The 24,914-nt window shown below is 38.5% G+C and overlaps 1 protein-coding gene across 2 annotated transcripts in view; it reads left to right on the forward strand.

Moving 5' to 3' along the window:
- The window catches only part of LOC139945921 (importin-13-like), a 55,836-nt gene that overhangs the window by 10,643 nt on the left and 20,279 nt on the right, over nt 1–24,914 (forward strand). For both annotated transcript variants that reach the window (XM_071943437.1, XM_071943438.1), the window contains exons 5-21: nt 710–818; nt 3,576–3,674; nt 6,798–6,851; nt 7,616–7,688; nt 8,282–8,501; nt 9,052–9,136; nt 9,665–9,784; nt 10,384–10,464; nt 11,103–11,241; nt 11,470–11,519; nt 12,244–12,333; nt 12,850–12,997; nt 13,855–13,923; nt 14,206–14,345; nt 15,983–16,117; nt 18,806–19,042; nt 22,109–22,246. In XM_071943437.1, the coding sequence (XP_071799538.1) occupies nt 710–818; nt 3,576–3,674; nt 6,798–6,851; nt 7,616–7,688; nt 8,282–8,501; nt 9,052–9,136; nt 9,665–9,784; nt 10,384–10,464; nt 11,103–11,241; nt 11,470–11,519; nt 12,244–12,333; nt 12,850–12,997; nt 13,855–13,923; nt 14,206–14,345; nt 15,983–16,117; nt 18,806–19,042; nt 22,109–22,246 (1,987 nt within the window). The remainder of the gene's footprint in view (nt 1–709; nt 819–3,575; nt 3,675–6,797; nt 6,852–7,615; nt 7,689–8,281; nt 8,502–9,051; nt 9,137–9,664; nt 9,785–10,383; nt 10,465–11,102; nt 11,242–11,469; nt 11,520–12,243; nt 12,334–12,849; nt 12,998–13,854; nt 13,924–14,205; nt 14,346–15,982; nt 16,118–18,805; nt 19,043–22,108; nt 22,247–24,914) is intronic.

Genomic DNA, 24,914 nt, shown 5'->3' on the forward strand with positions numbered 1-24,914 from the left:
CATTAGCCTTGACAAACGAAACAGATTCTTCTGCTTGTCATTGCAGTTTTGTCTCATTAAAGGCAATGTACACGCTTGGTTAATTATTCAAAGACCAGTATTCTCACTAGGTGTATCCCAACATATGCATTAACAAACAAATCTGTGAAAATCTGGGCTTAGTTGGTCATCGAATTTGCAAAAGAATAATGAAAGATAAAAAACACTGTTGTTGCATTAATCTGTTTGCTTTCAGATGCATAATAAAAGGCTTCTGGTGAAGTTTTTTATTATTTGATTGAGAAATTACGTCTTTCTCAAAAGGTACATTACTTAAAGAGGGAGCCATTTCTCACAATGTTTTACTATCAACAGCTCTCCATTGCTTGTTACCAAGTAAGTTTTTATGTTAACAATTACTTTGAGTAATTACCAATTGTCCAGTGCCTTTAAAAATGATTAAATGGAAAATGTGCTAAAAAGAACTCCAGTGTGATATTTCATTAACTGAATACATCCGGACAAATGTTTTCATTTCAGCTTGTCTCCGCAAACATCGGCAGCTTACTTCTTTTCCTGTGGCATTGAACGAGGATGTGCTAAAAGCTTAAAGATCTTTAAATGTCACAGGAAATCCGTAAATTACTTATTAGGTTATTGTACTTGACACGAGTTAAGTATTGCTCTCTCTGACTTTTTTCCCTCTCCTTGTTATTGTCGTCTTGTTTAGGATTGAGGTGCACCCGGAACAGTATGATATCCTACGCACTCAGATATTCAGACAGATCTTTGCGTTCGGTGCTGGAGCCAGAATTGTGTTGACCCGGTTGTGCGTAGCAGTAAGTACTACAAATATTTTATATTGGGATTTGAGGAATTGCATGGTGAGGTATCAATATATATTATAAATTTGGTTTTGGATAACACCATCTGGTATCAACTTGCAGGGTAGATTTTATATTCTACATTGTACTACCGCTGAGAAGAATTTTTTGAAAATATTTTGTATGGGATTTAAGGCATTGCATGATGAGGTATCAATATATATTTGGTTTGTGGTGACACCATGCGTGTATTGCTGGTTAGATTATGTTCTTTAGAGAACTTGTCTCGCTTTATATTCTACTACCGCTGAGTAGATTTTATTGAAAATATTTTATAAGGGATTTGAGGCATTGCATGGTCAGGTATCGATATATATTTAGTTTACAGTAACACGATTTGTGTATATACATCTAATTGCAAGGTAGATTTTTCATTAGAGAACTGTCTTGCTTCATTTATTCTACTACCACGGAGTAGATTTTCGGTTCTTAAAAGAACTGTCCTGCTTTTTAACTACTAGCTTGGCTTAGAAGGTAGAAATCAGCCGAGATTACTACTTAAGCCTAAAGCCTGGTTCAGACTTCCTGTGAATGCGAATGCGATTTGTATGTTGACACCACAAATTTGCAACGAAAAATTTGCAGCAGTTCAACTCCGCTCAACTCACTTGCAAATATCGCTGCGCAAGTAGGCTTGCTTTAGTCATCGTTAGGAGACTGATATTTTTATTGGGCCCACAGTAACATTCATGGGTACACTTTTTATTTTTCGTTTCCATTCCATGAACAATTGAAAACCACTGATGTACCAGTTAATTCAATGTTAATTATACATCGGTTAACAATCGCTGTGTGAGTAATAAATTGAAGAAGTGCTGCAGTTTGTTGAATCTGCAAAGAGTTACTCAGCATTGATCTCTCGTTCATTTGGTGTCTTTGTAACAAAAAGTGGACCTATGATTGTGGCTGTGCTCATGTTCATAATGGACAGTTCTAATCCGCAGCATTCAAGTTTATAGTCAACTTCAACTGTTATTTTTGTGTTTTGTTGCTTCGTTACGGGTATTCTAATTTTATAATTTTATCTATGGCCAGTTACAACAAGCAGCATTGGCACTTCGAGTCAAATGAAAACTTTGTACAGTTTTGTACAATTCAATACAATTCAACTAAATTCGATTCAATTTAATTCAATCCAATCTCCCCCAGCATGTGATAATTGTATTTAGGTCTATTTTATTCATATTGACGTACTTGAAGTACTTGCGGATAGAAATGTCCTCATGGAAACTTATTGCTGGATTGAACTCTATATCAGTTAGATCTCATATTGAAAACATTCATTGGTTATCCATTTAAATTTATTTACCAATTAATAATAATATAATAATAAAAACCATTCTTATATAGCGTATATCACCGTGAGGTCCCTATGCGCTGTAAAAGGAAATCAACAATTATTGTACAAAGTAAACAGATATGTTTTCAATCGGGTTTTGAATTGTTCTGATGTCTCAGCCTGTTTAACAACCTCTGGAAGACTGTTCCATAACTGAACTGCTGCATATTGGAAAGATAATCTAAAAAAAGGCCACAACACACTAAGGGTTTATTTTAAGACTCAGCGAAATCTTGGAATACTTTTTCAACATGATTGGGCGATTTTTGTTTTCATGGTCAAAAGCCTTTGAAAGTACTTGAAGTGATATTTGTGGCTCTTCTTTACTCCAACCTGGTTAATTACTACACTTGCTGGTACTGAAACCATGGATGTGTCATTAGTCATGTTAGTGAACCTTATAGTATTGAAGTTTTATATAGCGCACGTATCTACCAAACAAGGTACTCAAGGCGCTGAGTATATACAAACATTAAAAAAAATAGGTTATTGCAGTGATGAATTCTGAGACCCAATTATTTAGCACCTTATAAGGGTTTACAAGGTGCTACGGCGCATTAAGCAGCCACAACCAGGAACACCGGGGCGAACCCCTTCTCTTTTCGATAAGTGCACTGGGTTCTTTTACATGCGTTACACAACACATGGGACCAACGGCTTTACGTCCCATCCGAAGGACGAAGCAATGGTTAAGGGTCTTGCTTAAGGACACGAGTGTCGCGGCTGGGGATTTGAACCCACATTCTGCTGATCAGAAACACCAGAGTTTGAATTCGGTGCTCTTAACCGCTCGGCCACCACACTTCCAGTGTAGCATACCTACCAACCGTGTAGATTTAATTGGCATGGTCCAGATTTTTAAGATTACAGGCAGCACAAGATCATTCCCTTCTCTGACCAGAGACCACATGAAAAGAAAAGAAAAAAGATCTGGCAAAATAGTGTGCCATTTGCTTGTGACCTTCAGATAGTAAAGGTTTTTTTTTTACGTGATACTATGATTTTAACAGATTTTTGGAATGTATTTAAGTTGGATATGAAACTTTGCATGGTGGGAGTATAATTAGGTGAAGTTTGTGGCAGCACCATGTGTAAATCTCTTCTGAGTAGTAATGGTTCTATAAAGAAACAAGTGGTTGACAACTGAATGCTTCGATCAGTGCATTATCTTGGAAGACGATCAGAGTATACTGATTGAAACAATGAGTTGTCACAACCAGTTCTATTCAGAACCAAGATTTCCATATGTTGCTACTGCAAACTTCGCCTAAGATTGAATCTTTACAAAAATCTCCCTCTTTTTTTGGATATGTACAAATCCTGTAGTACATGTATGTCTTCACAATTTAAAATGAATTGTTTTTGATTTCCAGTTATCATCCTTTGCCCTAAACACAATGCCTGAAGTATGGCCGGACGCAGTCAAAGGTATCATTGATACCTTCCAGCAGACGGATATACCACAGTTGGACGTAAGAAATAACCTTTCTTGTCTTAACCCTTATCTCTACAGTAATAATGTATTTATTAAGCTCCTCCCCAATGTAAAAAAAACCGTAACACATACCTGCCAAAAGTCAGATTGAATTGGAATTGTCCAGAATTTTGAGAGCAAGCAAACATGGACATGACACCAAAAAATCAAGTTTTTGTCACAACTTTCTTTCCACTTAGAAATTATAGCTAACATAATGAAACCAATTTATTTTTAGTTGTTGACAAGGAATGAACCCAATTTTTCCAAATAAGAACTCAGCTTGGGCTCCATGTAGGCGTGGCTACATTGTCTGGAAAACTGTAATGCGACTGACCATGGTTTTGCCATGTACACCGAAAAGTTCAAGTTGCTGACCATTTATAAGTATCCTGTTGGATACTCATGTATATGGGCGATTCCATGGTTAGTCGCATTACACTTTTTAGTGTCATTTCTTGATCTTGGTGCTAGTAGTTCTATGTGAGATATTATTTCCACTAAGTTTATAGACTGATTTGTACTTGACACCCAAGGCTTTGAAGTGATGATATGAAAAATGTTGTGGGCGTTGTACTCTGGATGTTATAGCTTTGTAAAAAGCGGTTAGTCGCATTACACAAAAAGGACATGATTAAAAATACACTTGTCTCAATTCAAAAGTTTCCTCAAACTAAAAAACTTGCAAAGGTTTTACTACATTTAGCACACATCTCTTATACATTATTATCCAACAGGATACTTATAAATAGTCAGCAACTTGAACTTTTAGGTTTACGTGGCAAAACCATGGTTAGTCGCATTACGGTTAGTCGCATTACAGTTTGTCCGGCCACTTCAGCCAAGCCCAATGGAGCCCAAACTGAGTTCTTGTTTGGCAAAATCGGGTTCATTCCTTATCAACAAACAAAATAAATTAATTTCACTTGTTTTTACTAAAATAATAACGCCTTTTCTCTTAAAAATCATTGAAACAAGGCTGAAATGTGCAAACTTACATTTTTCGGAAATATTATTATTTCCCATTTTACTGACTACCTTTATTTTCAGAGTCGTGCATTCAACATAAAATGTTAAATATCTTGCCGAGTATGTAGGAATTGAACAAAAATAAAATCTCAGATTTAAAGTGACTTACATACATGAAACCATGTCCCTGAAAAACCAAAGTTTGGGTTATTGTTTAAAAGTGGACTGTGAATTTAAAATGGCCTTGTTGGTTATCACAGGTTACTCAATGCAACAAACAATTTGTTTTGTGTCGAAAAAGTGTACAAAACAAAACAAAAAACCTTCTTGATCACCCATCTCCTCGACTTTACCTGGATACATTTCACTACATGTTACACCACACACCACTGACCATGCATTGCTACCCTTGCATCACTACCCTGGTTTGTAAGGCAGCATTTTGTAGTTATCATGTTTCTTCTTTCTGAAGGAAAATGGTGGCAAGAGGACATCAGCTTTTTGCTTTTGTTTGCTCTTTTGGGAGATTTTTCTGTGCTCTTCTTGAATTCCTTGTATTTTAACATCATTCTGCTTTTTCAGCCTAGGCAATGGTACAACATGTACATATTATGTCCACAATTTTTGGAGTAAATTAGTTCCATTACTTCACTTTTCTACTCAAAATTCTCAGAAATGTTGCTTTTCTTTATTTTTTTTCATATATGTTAATGATGAAACTAGATTGGAGTGGCACATGTACAACACATGTTATACTTTTCAGCATGGAAAAATGCATTGTGGGTAGGGCACGAGTGGCATCTGCAGAGCCCCAGATCTCTTAATTCATGTAATATTGTCCTCTAGTAAGTCAAAACCAAGATATCCAGCTTTGCTGACCTCTTAGCGTCCTCCTCTTGAAAAAAAATTTGGTTAGTCGCATTACATTGCATGGTTAGTCACATTACCGGTTAGTCGCATTACACTTTTTGTTGACTCGTTATTAAAATACACCAACTAGAGTGTTGATTTCTTTACTCATTTCAGACTTGGTAATAAGGGTAGAAGCATATTTTGAATTGCCATGAAGATAGTCAGTGGATTTTTCGTGCAATTGAAATAACTTCATCTCTCGGTTAGTCCCATTACGCCCTGTTGAAGCTCCCACAAGTACACTCACATATTGCTTAAATGAGAAACACAAATTAAAATTCATTCTGGATTTTAAATAGTTGTACCTGCTGCTAATCACAACTATTAAAGTTTTGCTGGAAGAACCTTTGTGGGGGACAATATTTAACTTTGAAGAAATCACCTTAATGTGCTCACTTTGTAGGGTCTGTTCACAGCTTGTGCAAACATGAGCTGAATTTGTACAAAATGGTACAGAGTGTGTAAAAAAAGTTAATGTCTGTTTCCTTTCATATGTTAGCTATAACTTTTACGTGGAAAGAAAGTTGTTACACAATTTTTATTTTTTGGTGTCATGTCCATGTTTGCTTGGAATCGCCCATAAGAGTTGTGTGTTACATATAGTAACACTTTCGCAAGCTTTTTGATAATAGGAAATTTTTGAATTGTTACAAGTGTGTTTTTTACCATGTCCTTTTTGTGTAATGCGACTGACCGCTTTTTACAACGTTATAAAATCCAGAGTACAAAGCCCACAACATTTCTAATATCATTACTTCAAAGCCTTGGGTGTCAAGTACAAATCAGTCTTTAAACTTAGTGGAAAGAATATCTCACATAGAACTTCTAGCACCAAGATCGAGAAATGACACTGAAAAGTGTAATGCGACTGACCGTGGAATTGCCCGACTACAAATCTTTTTTAGTTCCACATATTTTTTACTAATCACTTTGGTAGTTTTAAGACACGTTTACTTTTGAAAATTTGTACCGTTTGCTGTTCTGTGTGCTCTCTATATACTTTACTGATTGTGTGTGTATTTTATGCATTAAAAAAAATTGTATACTTTTGTTACTGACCATTTGTATTGTGTTGTGCATATACACAGTTCTTTGTCAGTGCCTTTTTATTTTCTCTAGTGAGGAATGATAACATTCTATCTAATTATTTATTTAAGACCTCATACTAAAGGAGTGCACTGAAATTGATAGTCATGGTTAAAGGTTTTAAAAATATTTTGACTGTTTTTGTGTGTAACAGGCAACTCACAGGTGTACAGCCTTACTGGAGCTCTTGACAGTTCTACCAGAAGAAGTAAGACAAGAATATTGTAATCAAATAATAATAACAATTTTTTATATTACACATTTCACAATAACGTATCAATCCGCTTTACATTAGTGCCCTGTTCATTGGGCCAATAACATTCTTTTTCATCTTTCTGAGCTCCCTGGGAAGTATATAGCCCTGAGCTGCTGCATTGCGCTAGTGGCTATTTTTTTATATTATGCATTTCACAATAACGTATCAATCCCCTTTACATCAGTACCCTTTTCATCGGGCCAATAACATCCTTTTTCATCTTACTCAGCTCCCTGGGGAGTATACAGCCCTGAGCAGCCATATGGTGCTAGTGGCTTTTATATTCACAATATCAACCTCTACCCTCGCAGCTACCCATACATGTACCCCTGAGTGAAGAGAAGCAATTATATTATAGCATCTTGCTAAGGACGCAAGTGTCATGTCCAGGGTTCAAACCCACACTCAATAAATTCAATAATAATAATAACAACAAAGGATGAAATAAATGTTGCTACGGAAGCGTACAGTATACCGTTTTCGGCAGTGTATTTTATAATAGTATGGAATAAGTGCATGGTAACACGCCATCTGGCGAAATCAACTCGCATTCCAGGCGGGTTTGTTTCTGTAAAATTAGCTGAACTTTGAACTATAAAATTAAGCTAAGATGTAAGTTCCTTACATTTTCAAGACTTGATGACTTCACAGAAAAAAGAAATGAAAAGGAAAACAAGACAACCATGTTATTGATATTTAATTGTTGCTTGTTTCAGTTTCACACAGCACCCCTTCCTCAGGGTAGAAGAGGAACGGTGCGTCATGAATTGGAGAACGGGCTTCAGCACGGTGAGTAATCAGTACAATTAGAAGCCAATGTTATAATAGCTTCTCTACCTGTCAAGTGGTCCTTAGTAAAAAGAGTCATTAACATAAAATAAAAAAAACCTTGGAAAGAAGTAAAGCTGAAAAACTGTATATTTTTGTGACTTATGACCATGGCCCAATTTCATAGAGCTGCAAAGCACAAAAATGTGCTGAGGATGAAATGTCTTCCTTGATAAAAACAGGATTACCAACCAAATTTCCATGTAGTTTTCAGGATAAGCAACCAACAGCTGAATATCATTAACAAGCAATATGCAACAAATGGAAATTTGGTTGGAAATTTGATTTTTATCAGGGAAGACTTTTTTCATGCTAAGCAAATTTTTGTGCTTTAGTTTACTTTTCTGAGAGTCCTTGGCTTCACAACCAGAATAAATGAAATCAAATGAAAGCAAGCAGTCACCAAGGGAAGAAGAAATAGTTCGCAATCTAAATGCTCCTATTAGAGCAAAACAAGAAGAGTGGAAGTGCACGGTGTGGTTTTCAGTAGTATGCTGTGTAAAATGAAGATGATTTCAGAACATTATTATTTCTTTCTGTTCTTCCCTCTGTAGTCATGCCTCTCCTTAAGACGCTCCTTGAGCAGCAAGATTCACCCGCGGCAGTCCGCCTCCAAGCTCTGAAATGCTTCTCAAGTTGGGTCCAGTTGAAGGTTCCGCTCAATGACATCGACCCTATCACGGAGATGTTATTTCAGCTACTACAGGATCCAGAGCTCTTTGATCTATGCATCGACTCGCTGATCAACGTCGTGTGTCAGCCAGTCGCGTTTAAGTGAGTATGAAGGCAAGGGGATGTATTTGGTTTGCGGTAACAGCATGTGTGTGTTGACTTGCCAGGTAGATTTTGTTCTTTAGAGAACTGTCTTGCTTGATCTTCTACAACCGCAGAGTAGAATATTTGGAGTTCAGGAGACTTCTCAGTTCTGAAAATTACTTTACTGCTTTTTATTAAAGTGAACAACATAACAACAACCAGACTTGCTTGGTCCTCAGTTAACTGATATCATGTTAAAATTACTGACCTCAGGTCTGCAGTCCAGTGTTGAGCCCTGTATGAGTAGGTCATCAGGGCTCTAATTTGGGGGAAAATCTGTCAAGATCACAGTGTCTTCTGCTGAATGTTGAGTTGTCAACCGCCGGTTCTTTTCCTCTGAATGAATTTTGACATAATGAGGATTTTTCTAAACTTAAACAAAAACACACACCAAACACAAAACTCGGTAAAGTACTGAGTATGCATTGCCTAACACATTTGATGTACATGTAAGGGTGAAAACAAAACTATATGTTTCATCACTAATGATGTTTTCTGTTTAATGTAGATATCCGCTTTCCATTAGGAAAGTAATCAAGCAAGTATTGCAACTACAGGATCACTTGTCATCAGCAGTGCAAGACAAGGACATGGTAAGTAACCAAATAAACCTACATGTATTTATAACAACAGAGCCCAGCATTCTCCTGAAACTAGAGCATACTGAACAACCACCGGTTCACACCCAGGTATCACACCCAAGATTAGGATACAACCTTGATGTTTCAGTTCTGTTCTTTGTTCTCTGTGTACAGCTTTACCATCTTTCTTTTAAAGGCAAAGAATACCTTTGATTTTTGGAACCCTGCGTTCTTGTTTTTGAGATAACACTAAAAATATGGAGCAATTATGCCAACGCAGGAAGAATAATCCCTAAAAGGAATGCACAAGCGTTACGTCAACTGAAATTCAAATTTGGGGAATAAAAAAATTTATCTTTTGACATTACAACATTACTTCCAAGTGGAATGTTTCTGAAAAATGCTTTTTACTTTCGAAACCTGCTAAAGGGTTCTAACCAATTTCTTTTATTAACGTTAATTTAAAGAGTGACAACCAAACATGTAGCTTCCCTTTAAAGCACTTGATAAACACCTGTTGTTGTTTGATTGATTGACCAGGATGTGGTTCAGGGTATCTGCCGTCTTGCCGTCTCGCTGGGAGAAAACAATGCCAAGATCTTACTGGAGTCTAAAGGAGAAGATCGGCAACAGGCAGTGGAGTTCACCAACCTTATTATTGTAAGCTCACCTCTCAACTGTGACATTTTAACTATGGTCTGAGCTATTCTAAATACACTATATGGCAGTATCCGAATTGGCAGCTACAGCTTCGGCTATGAGTGTTGCTAAGTGTGTTGCTTTAGGACGCCCCGTACTTCAACACATGATGATGCGGAAATCTAGTCGTAGTCGTAGCTGTAGCTGTATCTGCCTAAGCCAAGCCCGATATAGGGCAGAGGGTTTTTCAAAATAATTCCATACTTTCATGACCATTTTCATCTTGTGGAGAAGTACCCCATAAAAAAATATAATCTGAAGCCAAGATTTATCATAAAGAATACATACACCTGTAGCTCAAAAGTGAAACTACATGTGAGCAATCAGGGCTCAATTTTATGGCTCTGCTTAACATAAGCAAAGAATCAGCGCTCATGGAAGCAGGGAATACCTGGGAATGGGGATCGGAAGTGCAGAACTCAACAGTAAGCAGAGCCATGATTTTTGGCTCAAGTTCGCCCTATGTAAAAGAAAAGTGTCAGCACAGTCACCATGAGGTGTGTTAGTCCAACCTGGGTACACTTGTTTATTGTTACCTTGGTGCTTGATCTTGTCTGCAGGGTTTTACAGCATTACCAGGCCACTACCCAGTGGATGAAAGTATCAGCAATATACCATTTGGATTCTGGTACATCCTTCAAGTGAGTACGGACTTTATTATGCTTCCTTTCAAATAGATGGATGGCACATACCGTCATCGACCGCCATATTTGATGATAACTAATGGAAAAGTGTACTTGTAAATTCACTGCGCACAACTCTCAGCCAAGGATAGCCCTTCTTGCGTGCACTTTTCATCAAAGATGGTGTTCAATGATGTAAAATGTGCAACCCATCTATTGCACTCTTTGAACAGCCATTTTCTTCTGGTAACAGGTACTTCTTTGAGCAAAATGCAAACTTGTATTTCAACTTTGCAAAGGACACCGCAGCAACAGTATAGGGCACCACAGCAATTGCTTTGGGTGCTGTGCGTTATTTTGAAGCCTATGGCTTTACATCCCAGCCAAAGGATATAGCAATTGCTTAAGGACACAAATGTCATGACTGGGACTCGAACCCAGGCTCTGCTGAACTGAAACACCAGAGTTTGAGTCCGGTGCTCTTACATTGTAACTGCTAGGCCACGACGCAGCATTCAGTTTGCAAACTGAGTTACTTACTGTTGTTTATGAAAAGAAAATTCATAAAACGAACCTTGGCAAAGCTTTCTCTTCCTGATTGTCCACCACTGTATCAGAGAAAAATGTTGCCCTCTATTTTCTTCCTTCCCATCCAGGATGACATCGTGTCGTCGGATCAAGAGGAGTTTCAGGAGTATGTTCGAGTCTTTGCTCCAGTCTACATGCATCTAGTGGAGGTCATGCTGACTAAAGTGCAGTATCCACCGGATGAAGAATATAACTCATGGAATGCAGGTCAGTTCAAAGGTCAAATCATCAAGATTGACTGCTTGCTTAAAGGGCCAAATTTTTGGAAACATTTTTTGGTTTAGCAGCTCCATGAAATTGGGTCCTGATCTCGCTAAATTTGTCCTGAATGTACACTTAAAGGCACAGGCACCGAGACCCAACAGATATATAAAATTTAAATTATGATTTTTGTTTTACTGACTGTGTATTCTTATTGTGTTTTTTTCCCTTCAGAGGAAAAGGAGCATTTCCGATGTTACAGACAGGACATCGGTGACACACTAGTAAGTTAATCAAAGGTTTCATTTCTAAACCTTGCTAAGGTTCCATCTCTGGCCCCGGGCCCTGTTTGATGTAGGAAACACCGAACAAAACGTACACTGCTCCAGAATTGATGGCTAAAGCCTGGTTCATACTTCCTGCGAATGCAAATGCGATGCCAATTTGATGTGAATTTGACGTCACAACCTTCCTTTCGCAGCCAAATTCGCAAGTGAGTTGAGCAGAGTTGAACTGCTGCGAAGTATTGTTGCAAATTTGTGACGTCAACATTCTCTTCACATTCGCAGGAAGTATGAAGCTGGCTTTAGCCTCCAGCCCGAATCGGAGCCCAAGGTGATGTTTGGAAGGGCCCTTTGTTGCAGTTTGCTTGGAGTAATTACACATATTGAATACAGGGCACTCTTATGGTTGATGGTTGGGTCATAGACTGTTCTTTGTCAATGGAATGCTGATTAATGGGAAAATCAGAAAAAAACACCTGTAATTTTATTTTCTTAAGAACGTAGAATCCATCCATGGTTAATAGTGAGGTGACAGCATGCACCAATTGTATATTTGGCAGAAAATGTTTTTTTTATTTTTTCTCGTAATGCTTAATGCTATCGAAGCTGCTGTAGGCTTCAAAGCAAGAAGTTGTCATTGTCATTAAATTTAAGAGTATTTATACCTAAGCTTCCCTTCAATTGAGGGTTCTAATTTGTTTTCTTGTCTGTTTTCTGTTTACAGATGTACTGTTACACACTCCTGAGGGAGCCTTTATTAAATCATCTCTATGCAATACTGAGTCGTATTCAGGAGCAGCAGTTACCATGGCAGGTAAGTCTGTCAATCAATCTGGCAATCATGTGTCGTGTAATGCACTTATCGTAAAAGGATGGGGTTGGCCCTGGTGTTCCTGGTCCGATTGGCGTATATTTCACCATAGCACCTTGTAAACCGTTGCAGGAAATATACTGAATGTTGAACGTCAAGAGCGTCACTGAGTGACAGATTTCATCGCTATATGAGAAGCCACTATCATTATTTAAAATAATTTTATTAAATAGGCTCCACCCCTTTTGTCAGGGCCTTCATGGCTTGGCGAGCGTGCATGGTCTCCCGTTCCAGGCGCTTAGGTTCGCGGCTCTCCAAGCCACGAAGGGCTTGACAAAAGTCTACTCGGTGTAAGGACCACACAGGACACGTTAATGCAGATTCTTGCACGAAGCTAGGGAAACCCAAGATAGAGATCTTAGTTGGGTATGTGTTCTTCAAATAAAAACAATTTAAAATGAGATTAAATATGTATGCTCTGACAGGATAAAATTTTTTCCCTACGTTTTTCTCTTGTAGCAAGTTGAAGCGTGTTTATTTGCGTTCCGATCCATCGCTGAGGGCGGGGATTACGGGGACGATCAATGCGTGACCGATCTACTGCGACTACTCGCTCAAGTCAATATGTCACATACAACATTAGCATCAACTGCCTTATACATGCTAGGTAAGGGGTTATTGTTTCAGTCTCAGTTTTTTCAATCCATCAGTCCAATAAGCCTTTTTTTTAGGTATGGCGGACGTGATTGGAGTGCACTGTTTGGTTTTAGTGTATCCACACAAATTTACCCAAACGTTATAGTGTTGTAGCATTTTGTCCGCCATATCTCAACATGGCTTATGGGCTAAAGAGCATACATGTCTGGACAGCCGTTCAGATGTCATTCCAGCTGTCCCTGGGCACTTTCGTTCGCAGAGGGTAACTCCTCTTACAAGTGACATTCGTCTGCTCAGAACTATTAGGTCTTAAATTCAATTTGTATGGATTTCGTAAAACTGCAATGGCATATTTTGGAGCTCCAGGTAAACAGGGTTTATTGATAAAAGGTGTTCTTAAAAAGTACTGTTTGGAAAAAATTGTTTAGTAAATTTTTATTTTATTTTATATTTTCTTTTAAAATTGTATACATGTATACTTTTCATGAATGACCTTTTGATTATTACATTTATGACGTTCTTCTTCTTGAGTACAAAGTTGTTCATGTTTTGGCCCTCTCCAAGATCTCTTAGCACTTTGTTCAGCTTAACTATCATCCGCTACCTGATGCCCTCACTCTCCTTCCACTGCTCATTTCCAGCTTTCCCCAGGACCCCGTTATGGCGACTGTACCTGCTCGGTCATAGCTCCAACACAGCTACCCACCCACATTCAAGCGGCACCTTCATTGGACACTTTTAAGTCATTACTTAAACCAATCTGTTTTGTCAATCTGGTTGGTCTGGTTACATTATAGTCCTTAAAAACATACGCACTAAGTGCTTTATAAATGTTGAATTTTTGTTAAATTATAATTTGTGTTTCAGGTGCCTACTCGGAGTGGTTAGCGGATACACCAGAAGCCTTGGGAACTGTGATTCCCGTTTTACTCTCAGGTACATTAGATTCACTTGATAGATGTTAGTTTGCATCGCGGATAAAGAATATATATTTTTTTTTTTCTCAAACACAGATGTGTATGAAGCACTGTATACTCGGTAATTTTATGAGTTCTGTAGGCAAATCACTGTGGGATGCGAAGTAACAAATGCATGAATTCCTTTTTCAGTGGCACTCTTGTCCAAGTACCTGTGTATCCGACTAATATTCTTGAAGTGAAATGACGATCTGGTATTTTGTGTATTTTAATTGAGTTTGCTTTCATTTTGACCTTCCAGGTCTGAATGACTCTGAGCTGGCTGCCCCAGCCACCATGTCCCTCAAAGATATCTGCTTTGAGTGTCGTAAAGAGATGAAGCCCTATGCAGAGACAATCCTCAACGCTAGTCAAGAAGCACTCAGAAGGAATACTATCAAAGTAGGGGTTGAACTCTTTAAATGTTGTAGCATTCCAGAAGATATCCCCTACCAGCTCTACTTAACAGTTAGGGCTGGCTCCAGGCTCTTGTAAACCACTTTTGCTTTTTACTTGCACATTAAAGACACTGGACACTATTGGTTATAACAGTCTTCTCACTTGCAGTATGTCAACATACATGTACGCATTAAATAACAAACCTGTGAAAATGTGAGCTCAATTGGCCGTCGAGATAACTATGAAAGAAAAAACACCCCAGTCACACAAAGTTGTATGCTTTCGGATACTTGATTTTGAGACCTCAAAATCTAATTCTAAGGTCTTGAAATCAAATTCTTGGAAAATTACTTCTTTCTCAAAAATTACGTCACTTCATCAGAGGGAGCCGCTTCTTACAATGTTTTATACTATCAACCTCTCCCCGTTACTTGATACCAAGTAAGGTTTAAAGGAACACGTTTCCTTGGATCGGTCGAGTTGGTCTTAGAAAAGCGTTCTGTAGATATTTGTAATAAAATTGGTATGGTTAGAAAGATGTTTTAAAAGTAGAATACAATGATCTACACAAATATGCCTCAAAATTGCGTGGTTTTCGTTTTACCTCGTCGACAAACACGGTTGGCCATTTATGAGAGTAAAAAATTTGACTTCCATAAATGGCCGATCGTGTTAGTTGGCGACGTAAAATGAAAACCGTGCAGTTTTGAGTGATACTTGTATGGATCATCATATTCTACTTTTAAAACATCTTTCTAAACATATTCATTTCATAACAAATGCTTTTCATTGACCAACTCGTCCGAACCAAGGCAACATGTTCCTTTAATGCTCCTTTTTTTTAAAAAGTAATTACCAATAGTGTCCACTGCCTTTCACATTAGTTCACCACCACCTGTACATTTGACCAGTTCGGCACCTGATGCACCATCCAAGTTTAGTTTCTATTGAGAACTGCTACATGGATTACTTACATAACTCAAGATTCATCACATCTATTTCATGCTTTTGCTTTCCGTCGACTTCTGCACTAACGATCACCATTCTCCACTTACCATGCTTACAGGGCACAGCGCTGGCTGTATTGTCAAAGAATGCCTAGTAACCTGGAGTAGCACATGCACAAGCCAAGATTCACTGCTAACCAAAGAAATATGTTTGGCGTAAGCGCAGAATTCCCTGCTACCAAAGCGCCGCTTACGTTAAGCAGAGCCATGACATTGGGCCCAGTTTATGTTTGGAGAACATGGCAAATTCCCACAAGGGTATATTAAGCATTAAGCTGGCAACAGTCACTCTCTCTCGTACTATAAATTGGTTGAACGTCTATGATTATGAACTTCACAAATCAAGAAATTGTGGTTCAGTAAGTAGACGACAATACTTATTCAGCTGTAAGCTTGGTAGGGTTCAAACCCACAACCTTGTGAAGTCCTGCAGTCTAACCACTCGACCATGGTTTACAGATACCACTGATATCGTTTGAGTCTTTCTTTTACTTGCCATCTTTTTGTTTTTACTTTGCACTGCAATTTTACATTTCTGTGTAATATAGTAATACATTTTAGTCTGTTAGTGTTTTGCCAGTGAAGACATATTATTATAATTTATTTTATTTTATATGTTGTTGTGATTGGCAGGCCAGGGAGAGTATACGACTCATGTCCATCATTGGTTTTGTCCTGTCGACGTTATCGTTACAAGAGATTCTCAGCTACCTTCAACTCATACTCACCCCTCAGCTTCAGATCCTGGAAAGTGCAATTAATGAACAGGTACAACAACTCATATTGAATCATCATATACTCTGATCGCCTCATGACAGATTGGACCTCAGACTAGGCCTGGAATTTCATCTGAAAGAGGGCAAGGCAATTTTCCTTTTTCAGAGGGCTCTTCCATTTCAAAATCATGAAGTCTATGGGAATTTTTTGAGGGGGCAGCAAGGCCAAGACCAGGGCTCGATTTCACAAAGAAATACAATTTAATGGCAAGACAAGTTTTCAGTATTACCATAGTGATTTGTATTGTTATATCACACTTTACTTAGCGACTACGATTGATTTCCAGTAAACATCAATTTTGGCTCTTTGAGAAATTGACCCCAGGCCACAGAGGTCAATGCGTTTAATTCCAGGCTTGTCCGATATTCAAATCTGATCTCAGAGTTGTATCTGAGACTTATGTCTTAGACTCGTATCCCTGACTCAAAACTCGGACTTGAAACTCAGACTTATGTCTAAAACTGGCATTTTTTTGCAAGGTAAACTCTTTCCCTAGGTAAACAAACCTAACAATCGATCTCTGAAGATTTTATGCGGTCATGTTTGTTATGTTTGTCAACGATTTGTGCACTTTCATGTTTGTACTTAGTTTGGTTGCTTCTACTATGGTCCCTAAAGTGTTAACATACATATATGTACCTTTTTATGTAGTTTTGACACCTTAACTTTTATGCATGGATTCCTCTGTTACTTTATGTTAGGGAAAGAATAGCTCTAGCACTTCCACTAAAGACAGTTCAGGCAGTTGTAAAATACGATCAACGTCCTCCGGGGTATGTGTGTGTCTTAGCATGCATCAACAAGGGATGTTTGCACATTGCATCATGGGATGTATGCCTGGTGCATTATGGGATGTACATACCTACCAAGTCTCACGCATGAAGCGTCTCACGCATGAAGCGTGAGAGTCGTGCATTTGGGGTCTGTCTCACAAACGACTGGTGAAAACAAAAATAGTGGGCAATAATTGCCCATACACAGGCAAGAACCTTCAGGAGGGGAAACCATTTTTCAAAAAGAAACCCCTGTTTTATATGCCAGGGGCAAGGGTGCTGAAAACGCCTAGCTGGTCTCTGAACTAAAACCCCTTTCATTGTGGGGTGTACCTTTTTAGAGGGATGTAATGCATGCTGGGATGTGTACCACAAGAGCATCGTTCACTATTAGCCATATAAGTGGGTCAAAAGTCATATTTAAAAAGTTTTGCAAATTTGTGTACGTGCCGTAAATACGTATTGCAAAATTAAGAGTGAGATAGCATCCTATGCATGCTTTATACTCCTCCTTTAATTTCATTTTTAATTTTGTTGGCTTATTGGGTTTTCCCAAGTTTGTAAGTTGTCCAAAAAATCTTCTGAAAGGTAAAGTAATATGAAGGTAACCATTTTTACTCCATGAAATTTCCTACTTCAGTCAAAGGTAAAAAAATCTTGTTATGTGCAAGATGCATGCTGGGCTGTATGAATGGTGCATGATGAGTGTACAGGTGAACATGTGTCTAGTTGGTATGTCACTGCTCTAGACTTTCAAAGGTCATGGGTTCGAATCCCATTCCAGTAATATGCATGTGGGCTTTGTAAGTACTGAGTATACAGTGCTAACACACATCGGTGTATATGGGTAAAAACCAAAATGAATACAGGTGTTAATGTTTGATATTACTAGGGTGCGTTTTCACGGTCAAAACAAATAATTGTTTTGGTTGAATTGGCAATTGGTTAATCACTGGCAAAAGACAGAAAGTGTTATTGGTTACAGCATGGAGCTACAAAGTCCATCAACTACATACGTGTATCACTTCAGAAACATCTCAAAAATACATGGTATTGACACAAAAACCTGCTACACCAATGCCAGAGTCCTTGTGTTATCTACAATCCTGGCCATATCTCATTGGGCCCCACATCACGGCAACCCTTTAATACATGTTGGACTTGCATGATGAGTAGATGCTCAGTGTCTGGTCCCCTGTCTCATAATGCAACACATCATCAACGTTTGAACATCACAGAATGATCTGACTACTTTAATAATAATATATTTAACATTTCTAATATGCCATAACTCTCAAGGATCACACTCCTGCAGTCGATTTCACGAAACGCTAGGATTAATCCTATCTCCAGTTAGGACGAGCAACCCGTCCTAACTTAGGATGAGTTCAATGCGTCCTACGTATTTTGATACGGAACTGAACTCGTCCTAAGTCCTAAGATCAATCCTAAGTTAGGAATAGTTTGGTGAAATCGACGACTGGGCTCAAAAACAAGAACTCTGCCAAATACACAAGGACAACCAAAGGCCAAAAGATATTATTTCCAAAATAAATAGGTTATGAGATGTATTTTTGCAAGAACCTTTTTTAAGGCGGGCTCGAGTATGTTTTTTCCAAGTATTTTGGTCATGCATGAGGGTGGCCAGTTTGTGGGTTCTACACCGGTGTCCTTTTGCATTTTCAATTTTTCCTCGTCTCCTGTGTCCGTGAATTGGTTTCTAGGGAATGACTTTGTCTGCCTCCAGCGACCTCCAGTGGCCTGCTAACTGCATCTGACGGCTTGCGATTTTGTCTCCGACCCCAGGGAGGTCGCCATATAGGTCGTCATTGGTTTCAGAACTTAACGATCTATTGTTAACCTATTGTAAATCTATTGTTAACTTTTCTCCCTCACCCATTTCTAGCCTACCCCAATGACAAAATCAACCATTCTACTAAAAATCAACATGTTATCCAACCTGTGCTCGACCCTTGACCTCAAACGGCCTGACCGATCAGAAGAAGAGGAGGGGTCAGGGTCAGGGACTCGCCAGCTGCCGACGCCTGATGAGCCTCAGCCTGTCTTGCTGATATTACAGCAGACGCTGCCGATCCTACAGAATCTACTCAGTGTGTGGATATTGGACGTAGGCGTGGTTGAGGTAAGGAGGGAAAGAGGGCAGGCCTCGATAACTTTGTTGTTACTCAATTGGAAACTAATGCATTCGGAAAGTATTGCTTAAATTTTTCAGTGACAATCAGTGACAAGAGACATGGGCCCAATTTTATAAATTAACGAGCAACGGAGAGAGCTGGTAGTATAAAACATTGTGAGAAACAACCCTAAAGTCAGGTAGTTTTTGAGAAAAAGGTACTTTGTCACTCAAATATTAAAAGACCTCGGGCCTGAAGCCTTTTCTAATGCATCTGAAAGCACACCAATTTAAGTTTTTTCTTTCATTATTCTCTTGATTATTTAATTCTCTTTATTCATGTTGGGATACACTTAGTGAGAATACTGGTCTTTGACAAATACCAAAGGTGAGCAGTGCCTTCAAGTGTCTTCCTTAAGGACAAAAGTGTTATGACCGGGGCTTGAACCCACTCGACCGTGACGATAAGAACCAAAAACCAGGTTAATTCTAGACCTACCAGCTGATCCAAACCTTTGAGATACACTTGGCCTACATTTATGTTTTTACCGAAGCTTGTTTGAACAATGTGTTGTACATTGACTTTTTCTACTCATGCGATATGATACAGAATAGTCTTTGTAGTATAACCTTAATATTCTTATCATAATTGCCGTTGTACCTAATTAATTGCTTGGCAGCTGTATTGTGGAAAATGTGAACAATTAGAGAGAACTTTTACAGTTCAATGCAGTTTTGAAATAATTGGGTTCAGTAGTGACATCTTGCATAAGACAACCATATCCCTTAAAAGGCAAAGTATACCTTTGATATTTGGAACCATTCGATTGTTTTTAATCCTGTTCGAAAGGTAGTTGCAATTTTGAGGTATTAGAGAGGTTTCGCAAGCGTGCGGGGATACAGATACATATACGGATAGGATAACCGTATCTGTTCACGTCAGCCACGTGTTGGGTTTTGTTTCTCAAAATAGTAGGTATATGTCACTTGAGTGCACCCGCATTCACCAGGAGTGTTTTCCCCGACAAGCATGTATAGAGACCTTGTATTTTATAAAGAACTTTTTCTCATCGTTTTGCTTGCAAATGACAAACAAATTTCTATCTACATCAAGCATGATACAAGTGAAAGCAATTCCGTGGGGAATGGTTTTGATCTGGGACAAAAGACAACTAGTTAAAGTATGTAAAACAGTATCCATTTTTCTACTATGTGTATGAGCTCCTGTATCCGTTGCTAACATGTATGCAAGATAGGATAGTTGCGGATACGCGTCACGTGAACACACGAAGGGTATCTGTTTGCGTATCCGTAGCCTTGCGAAACCTATCTATTACCTTAAACCTGGAGTGAACATGTTCACGCACAGGAAGAATGATCCCTAATAGAATTAATGGCATTAAAAACTTTTGGTTAGAAGTCTGCAGTAGCTTTTGATAGTAGAAAGAATTTTTAGAAACCTTTCACTTAAGAAAAATGTGGTTACGTAAAAAAGATATAATTTTTTTTGCCCCAAAGTTTGGATATTGGAAGCGTTACTGTCTGTAACCTTCTCAGATAGTGTGTCAGGATTATTCTTCCTGAATGGCATATTCGTTCTGGATTTTTGGCGATATCTCAAAACTGCGACCACACTTAACTCTAAACACTATAACACTGAACTCTTTACCTTATATGCAAATAATGACATCACTAAAAGATAACGGCCATGTTGATTCCTCATTGTGCCTATGTTTCATCAGGGTTTTTCCTGGTTTTGATTTGCAATAACCACTCTTCGGTGGTCTTCCCAAAAAACAGGTTTTTTTTGGGGGGGGGGGGTGGAACTTTTGGGAGCTTCTGGAGTAGTCTTTTCCTTGCCACAGTGAAACCTCGACTCATCAAAGGAAAATGAATTGGGAATTGAAAAACATTTTATTTTGAAGTAATGTGGTTATGTAAAAGTTATCAGCTTTTGAATCTTCGACAGATCTGATACAGTTTACAAAATTCTTCTCTTAACTTTCAAGGCTCAAACATGTCAATCTCCTGCTTATTTATCTGAACTTGTTCACCATTATTCCCCTAATTGGACTTTACGATCATCTCAACAGGCATTTCTATCAACTACTAGAGCTTCTTTTCATTTTTTATGGCCACAGATCTTTTTCATGCTGCACCGTTTCTTGGGAATAGTCTGTGTATACATGTAATCGTCAGGCTAGTTCTTTACAATGTTTTAAGTCACTATTGAAAACTCAATTGTTTTAAAGCTGTTTTTTGTTGTATCTTGCTTATTTGTATTTTGTATCTTTCTCTCAATGTTGTATATTTTATTGTTCTCTTTATGCACTTGTAGGCTTTTCGCATTATTAGCTCAACCACCACCAGTAGTCCACCATTCTACTGAAGACGAGCAGAGTATACTGTTCGAAACGTCTAGACCTACCAACTCTTTTCAGAGCCAACACTCTGTCAAAAGAGATTAAAGGCAGTGGACACTATTGGTTATTGTCAAGACTCCTTCACAGTTGGTGCATCTCAACATATGCATAAAATAACAGACCTGTGAAAATTTGAGCTCAATCGGTCATCGAAGTTGCAAGATAATAATGAAAGAAAAATAACCCTTCTCACACGAAGTTGTGTGCGTTTAGATGGTTGATTTCAAACTTGAGGTCTCGAAATAAAATTCATGGAAAATTACATCTTTCTCGAAAACTATGGCACTTCAGAGGGAGCCGTTTCTCACAATGTTTTATACTATCAACCTCTCCCAATTACTTGTAATCAAGAAAGGTTTTATGATAATAATTATTTTCAGAAATTACCAATAGTGTCCACTGCCTTTAACACATGGTTGTACCCGCAAGTTTACTATTCATATTTATATGTATAGTTACTCTGAGACAGATTTTTAGAGTAGGGATTTGTCTTCCTGCATGGACATAAATTTGCTCTGGATTTTGGGTGATATCTTAAAAATGCATACACCTTTTGAAATGAAATTTTCATATAGGATTAAAACAATCAAATACTTCAAAAAGACAAATGTTTACTTTGCTTAATTTTCGTTTAATTTTGTGGTATTTACAGGCAGTCTGTGAGCTGCTTAGGAGAGCAAGTCGTACACTTCTTGATGATCTTCAACCAATGGTACCTCAGTTGGCAGAGCTCATAGCAACAATATACAACGCTCTCCCACAGTCTGCGATTCTAGACCTTGCCAGACAGGTAGGTGTCTTCTAACTTGTCTAAATTTGGCTGGCTTGAACTCTAAAAGAAACTAAACGTACCCTTCCCCATTTCTATTTTCCGTTCCCTCACTCCCCGTTCCCCCGCTCAAGTTGTTTAATCCAGGTGGAGCTGAGATCGCGCAATGAGAGCCAATATTGAAAGGGGGCCGGGGAGCAGGGCACAACGAGATAGGGCAAGGATTGTCAGAAACCATTTTCAGGATTTTTACAGTTGACAAATCTCATCCCTGTTATGAAGTTAATACAATTTGAAACTTTGCATGGTGGGAGTTTAATAAGAGGAGGTTTGCAGTAGCACCTTGTGTAGATCTCTTTTGAAAAGTGTTGGCTCTGAAAAGAACTGATGGTTGACAACTCAACATTTTGATCAGTTTGCTTTCATTGTCTTCAAGAGAAATGATCAGAGCATACTGATCGAATCTTTGAGTTGACAACCACCGTTTTTTTTTCAGAACACTACTTACACATGGTGCTACCACAAAACCTGACCTGATTAATTTTTACAGGTTGAAAACAAAATAAGAACAAAATTTACAGATGTCAGATCATGAAAAGCAAAAGATACAATGAACAATGTATTTGCATTGCTTACAACCCACCTAGTGAACTTAGATTGACCTTTTGGGAAATTTCAAGTTGCGACAAAAATAAAGTTTGAGAAGTCCGCTTTGATTTGTTTTTATGCCGCAGCTGCACGTAAGCCAAAGTTGTTATTGACTTTTACAAGTACTGAGCAAAGAGCAGCTAATGAGTAAAAGTCAGCTCTGACCGACCTGGTTTTGTTTAGATGATCTTCCCGCCAAGAGATCTCGGCAAACTCTCACAAGGGGATATAAACACCAACCTGGCAGCAGCCAATCTCTCTCATACATTGGTTTAATGTCTATGATTATGAATTGCACAAATCAAGGAATCTGTGATTCAGTAACAAGACGGCAATACTTATTCTAGTCATTGTGAAATCAGCGGTTAGCTGGGGGATTCGAACCCACAACCTTGTGATTGCAAGTCCTGTAGTCTAACCACTGGATCACAGTGACCTGGGTTCAATGTCATGAGGCAGGTCGCAGTTTCATCAAGCCTGTAAGCATGATTATAAACTTGGCCAGCTGAGAACATTAAAAAACTTGCTAAGCTGAAACAGGTTACGTGTACCAGACAACATTCCATAAACAGTACATTGTTGCAACTGGTGCCCCACTCAATTTATCACAAGATTTGCCAAGTAGTACTTTCTGCTAAAAATCTTTGGCGTGTCAGGGCCAATCGGGCTAGTTCACCAGATTCAAGCTCCGGTGCAGTCAAAAGCACAGTGTGGGCTCAAATCTCGGTCAGAATACTTTTGCCCTTGAGCAAGGCACTTACCCATAATTGGGTAGTACACTGTGCTTTACCATTCAGGCTCCTACATGTAGTGGATCATAAATGTTGCTACATCCTTGCGGGCTATGAATGGGGTAACCCTGTTTCAGCCCCAGGAGTAGATGGCATCTTGCCCCTGGTGGCAGTTAACCTAGGACGATAGCACAAATCAGTCAAGTGTAGCCCTCACCTTGAAGTGGCTGTCCGGCCTTGTGAGGAGGGCGATACCCAAACAGATCATAAACTGGCGTGCTTTATTTTAACTGGCAATTGGCCAGCTGAGAGCATTGTTAAATATTTTGCACACTGCCGAGAACGCTGTTGAACAGTTTGCACACTGTCCCTAGAAGGTCCATGGGTAGCTTGTTGAGTTTATCAAGGTGTGGTCGATGGGTTTTTGAACTCAGCAATCTTGTGACCCTCTTACAGCGTTTACTGATGAGATTCTGTACTAATTAGGTCACACTTGATCTGCAGACCTTTAGCATATAGGTGAACCCTGAATGGCATAGAGTAGAAATGTTGAACTCTGATGTTATTGTTGTTTTTTAATCGTTTGTTGGGAGTGTTTACACTTTTTCATCGTTTTCTGTTTTTGTATCAGAAATTGCTCCAGAATTCAGATATCTCTTATGAAACCCCAAATAAGGTGTTGAATCACGAGGAAGTGTCCTTATTTATAGCTAACCTTGGGGTTTTTATAGTGCAAAGTTTATCAGGACAATAATCTTCCAAGTTCAATTTGATTTCTGATTTTGACAAATTGTTTTGCCCCCCAAAAAATAGATTGTTGTTATACCTTATTGGTTATTTTTGTTTTGTGCAACTGAGGGAGTTTAAAAACAAAATCAATACAAAACATTCTTTCTCCTAGGGACACAATTTTGTTGCTGTCTTATCAAACTTTTGATAACAAAGAAAACATACTAAATAAAACAGCGCATGCAAAGTATGAGGTAAAGGCACTGGACACCTTTTGTACTTGTCAAAGACTAGTATTCTCACTACATGTAAGTGTATCCCAATATACCCAAAATAAAAATCTATGAACATTTTTACTCAATTGGTCATCGAAGTTGCAGGAGAATTTGAGTGGGAAGTCACCTCTTTCTCAAAAACAATGTTACTTAAGAGGGAGCTGTTTCTCACAATGTTTTATATTATCAACAGCTCTGTATTTCTCTTTACTCAGATTTTATGCTAACAATTATTTTGAGTAATTACCAGTAGTGACCAGTGCCTTTAAACTGCCTTCTTAGAAGGTTCCAATCAAATAAAAAAAC

Source organism: Asterias amurensis, chromosome 13 (genome assembly GCF_032118995.1).
Source record: "Asterias amurensis chromosome 13, ASM3211899v1".
NCBI lineage: Eukaryota > Metazoa > Echinodermata > Asteroidea > Forcipulatida > Asteriidae > Asterias > Asterias amurensis.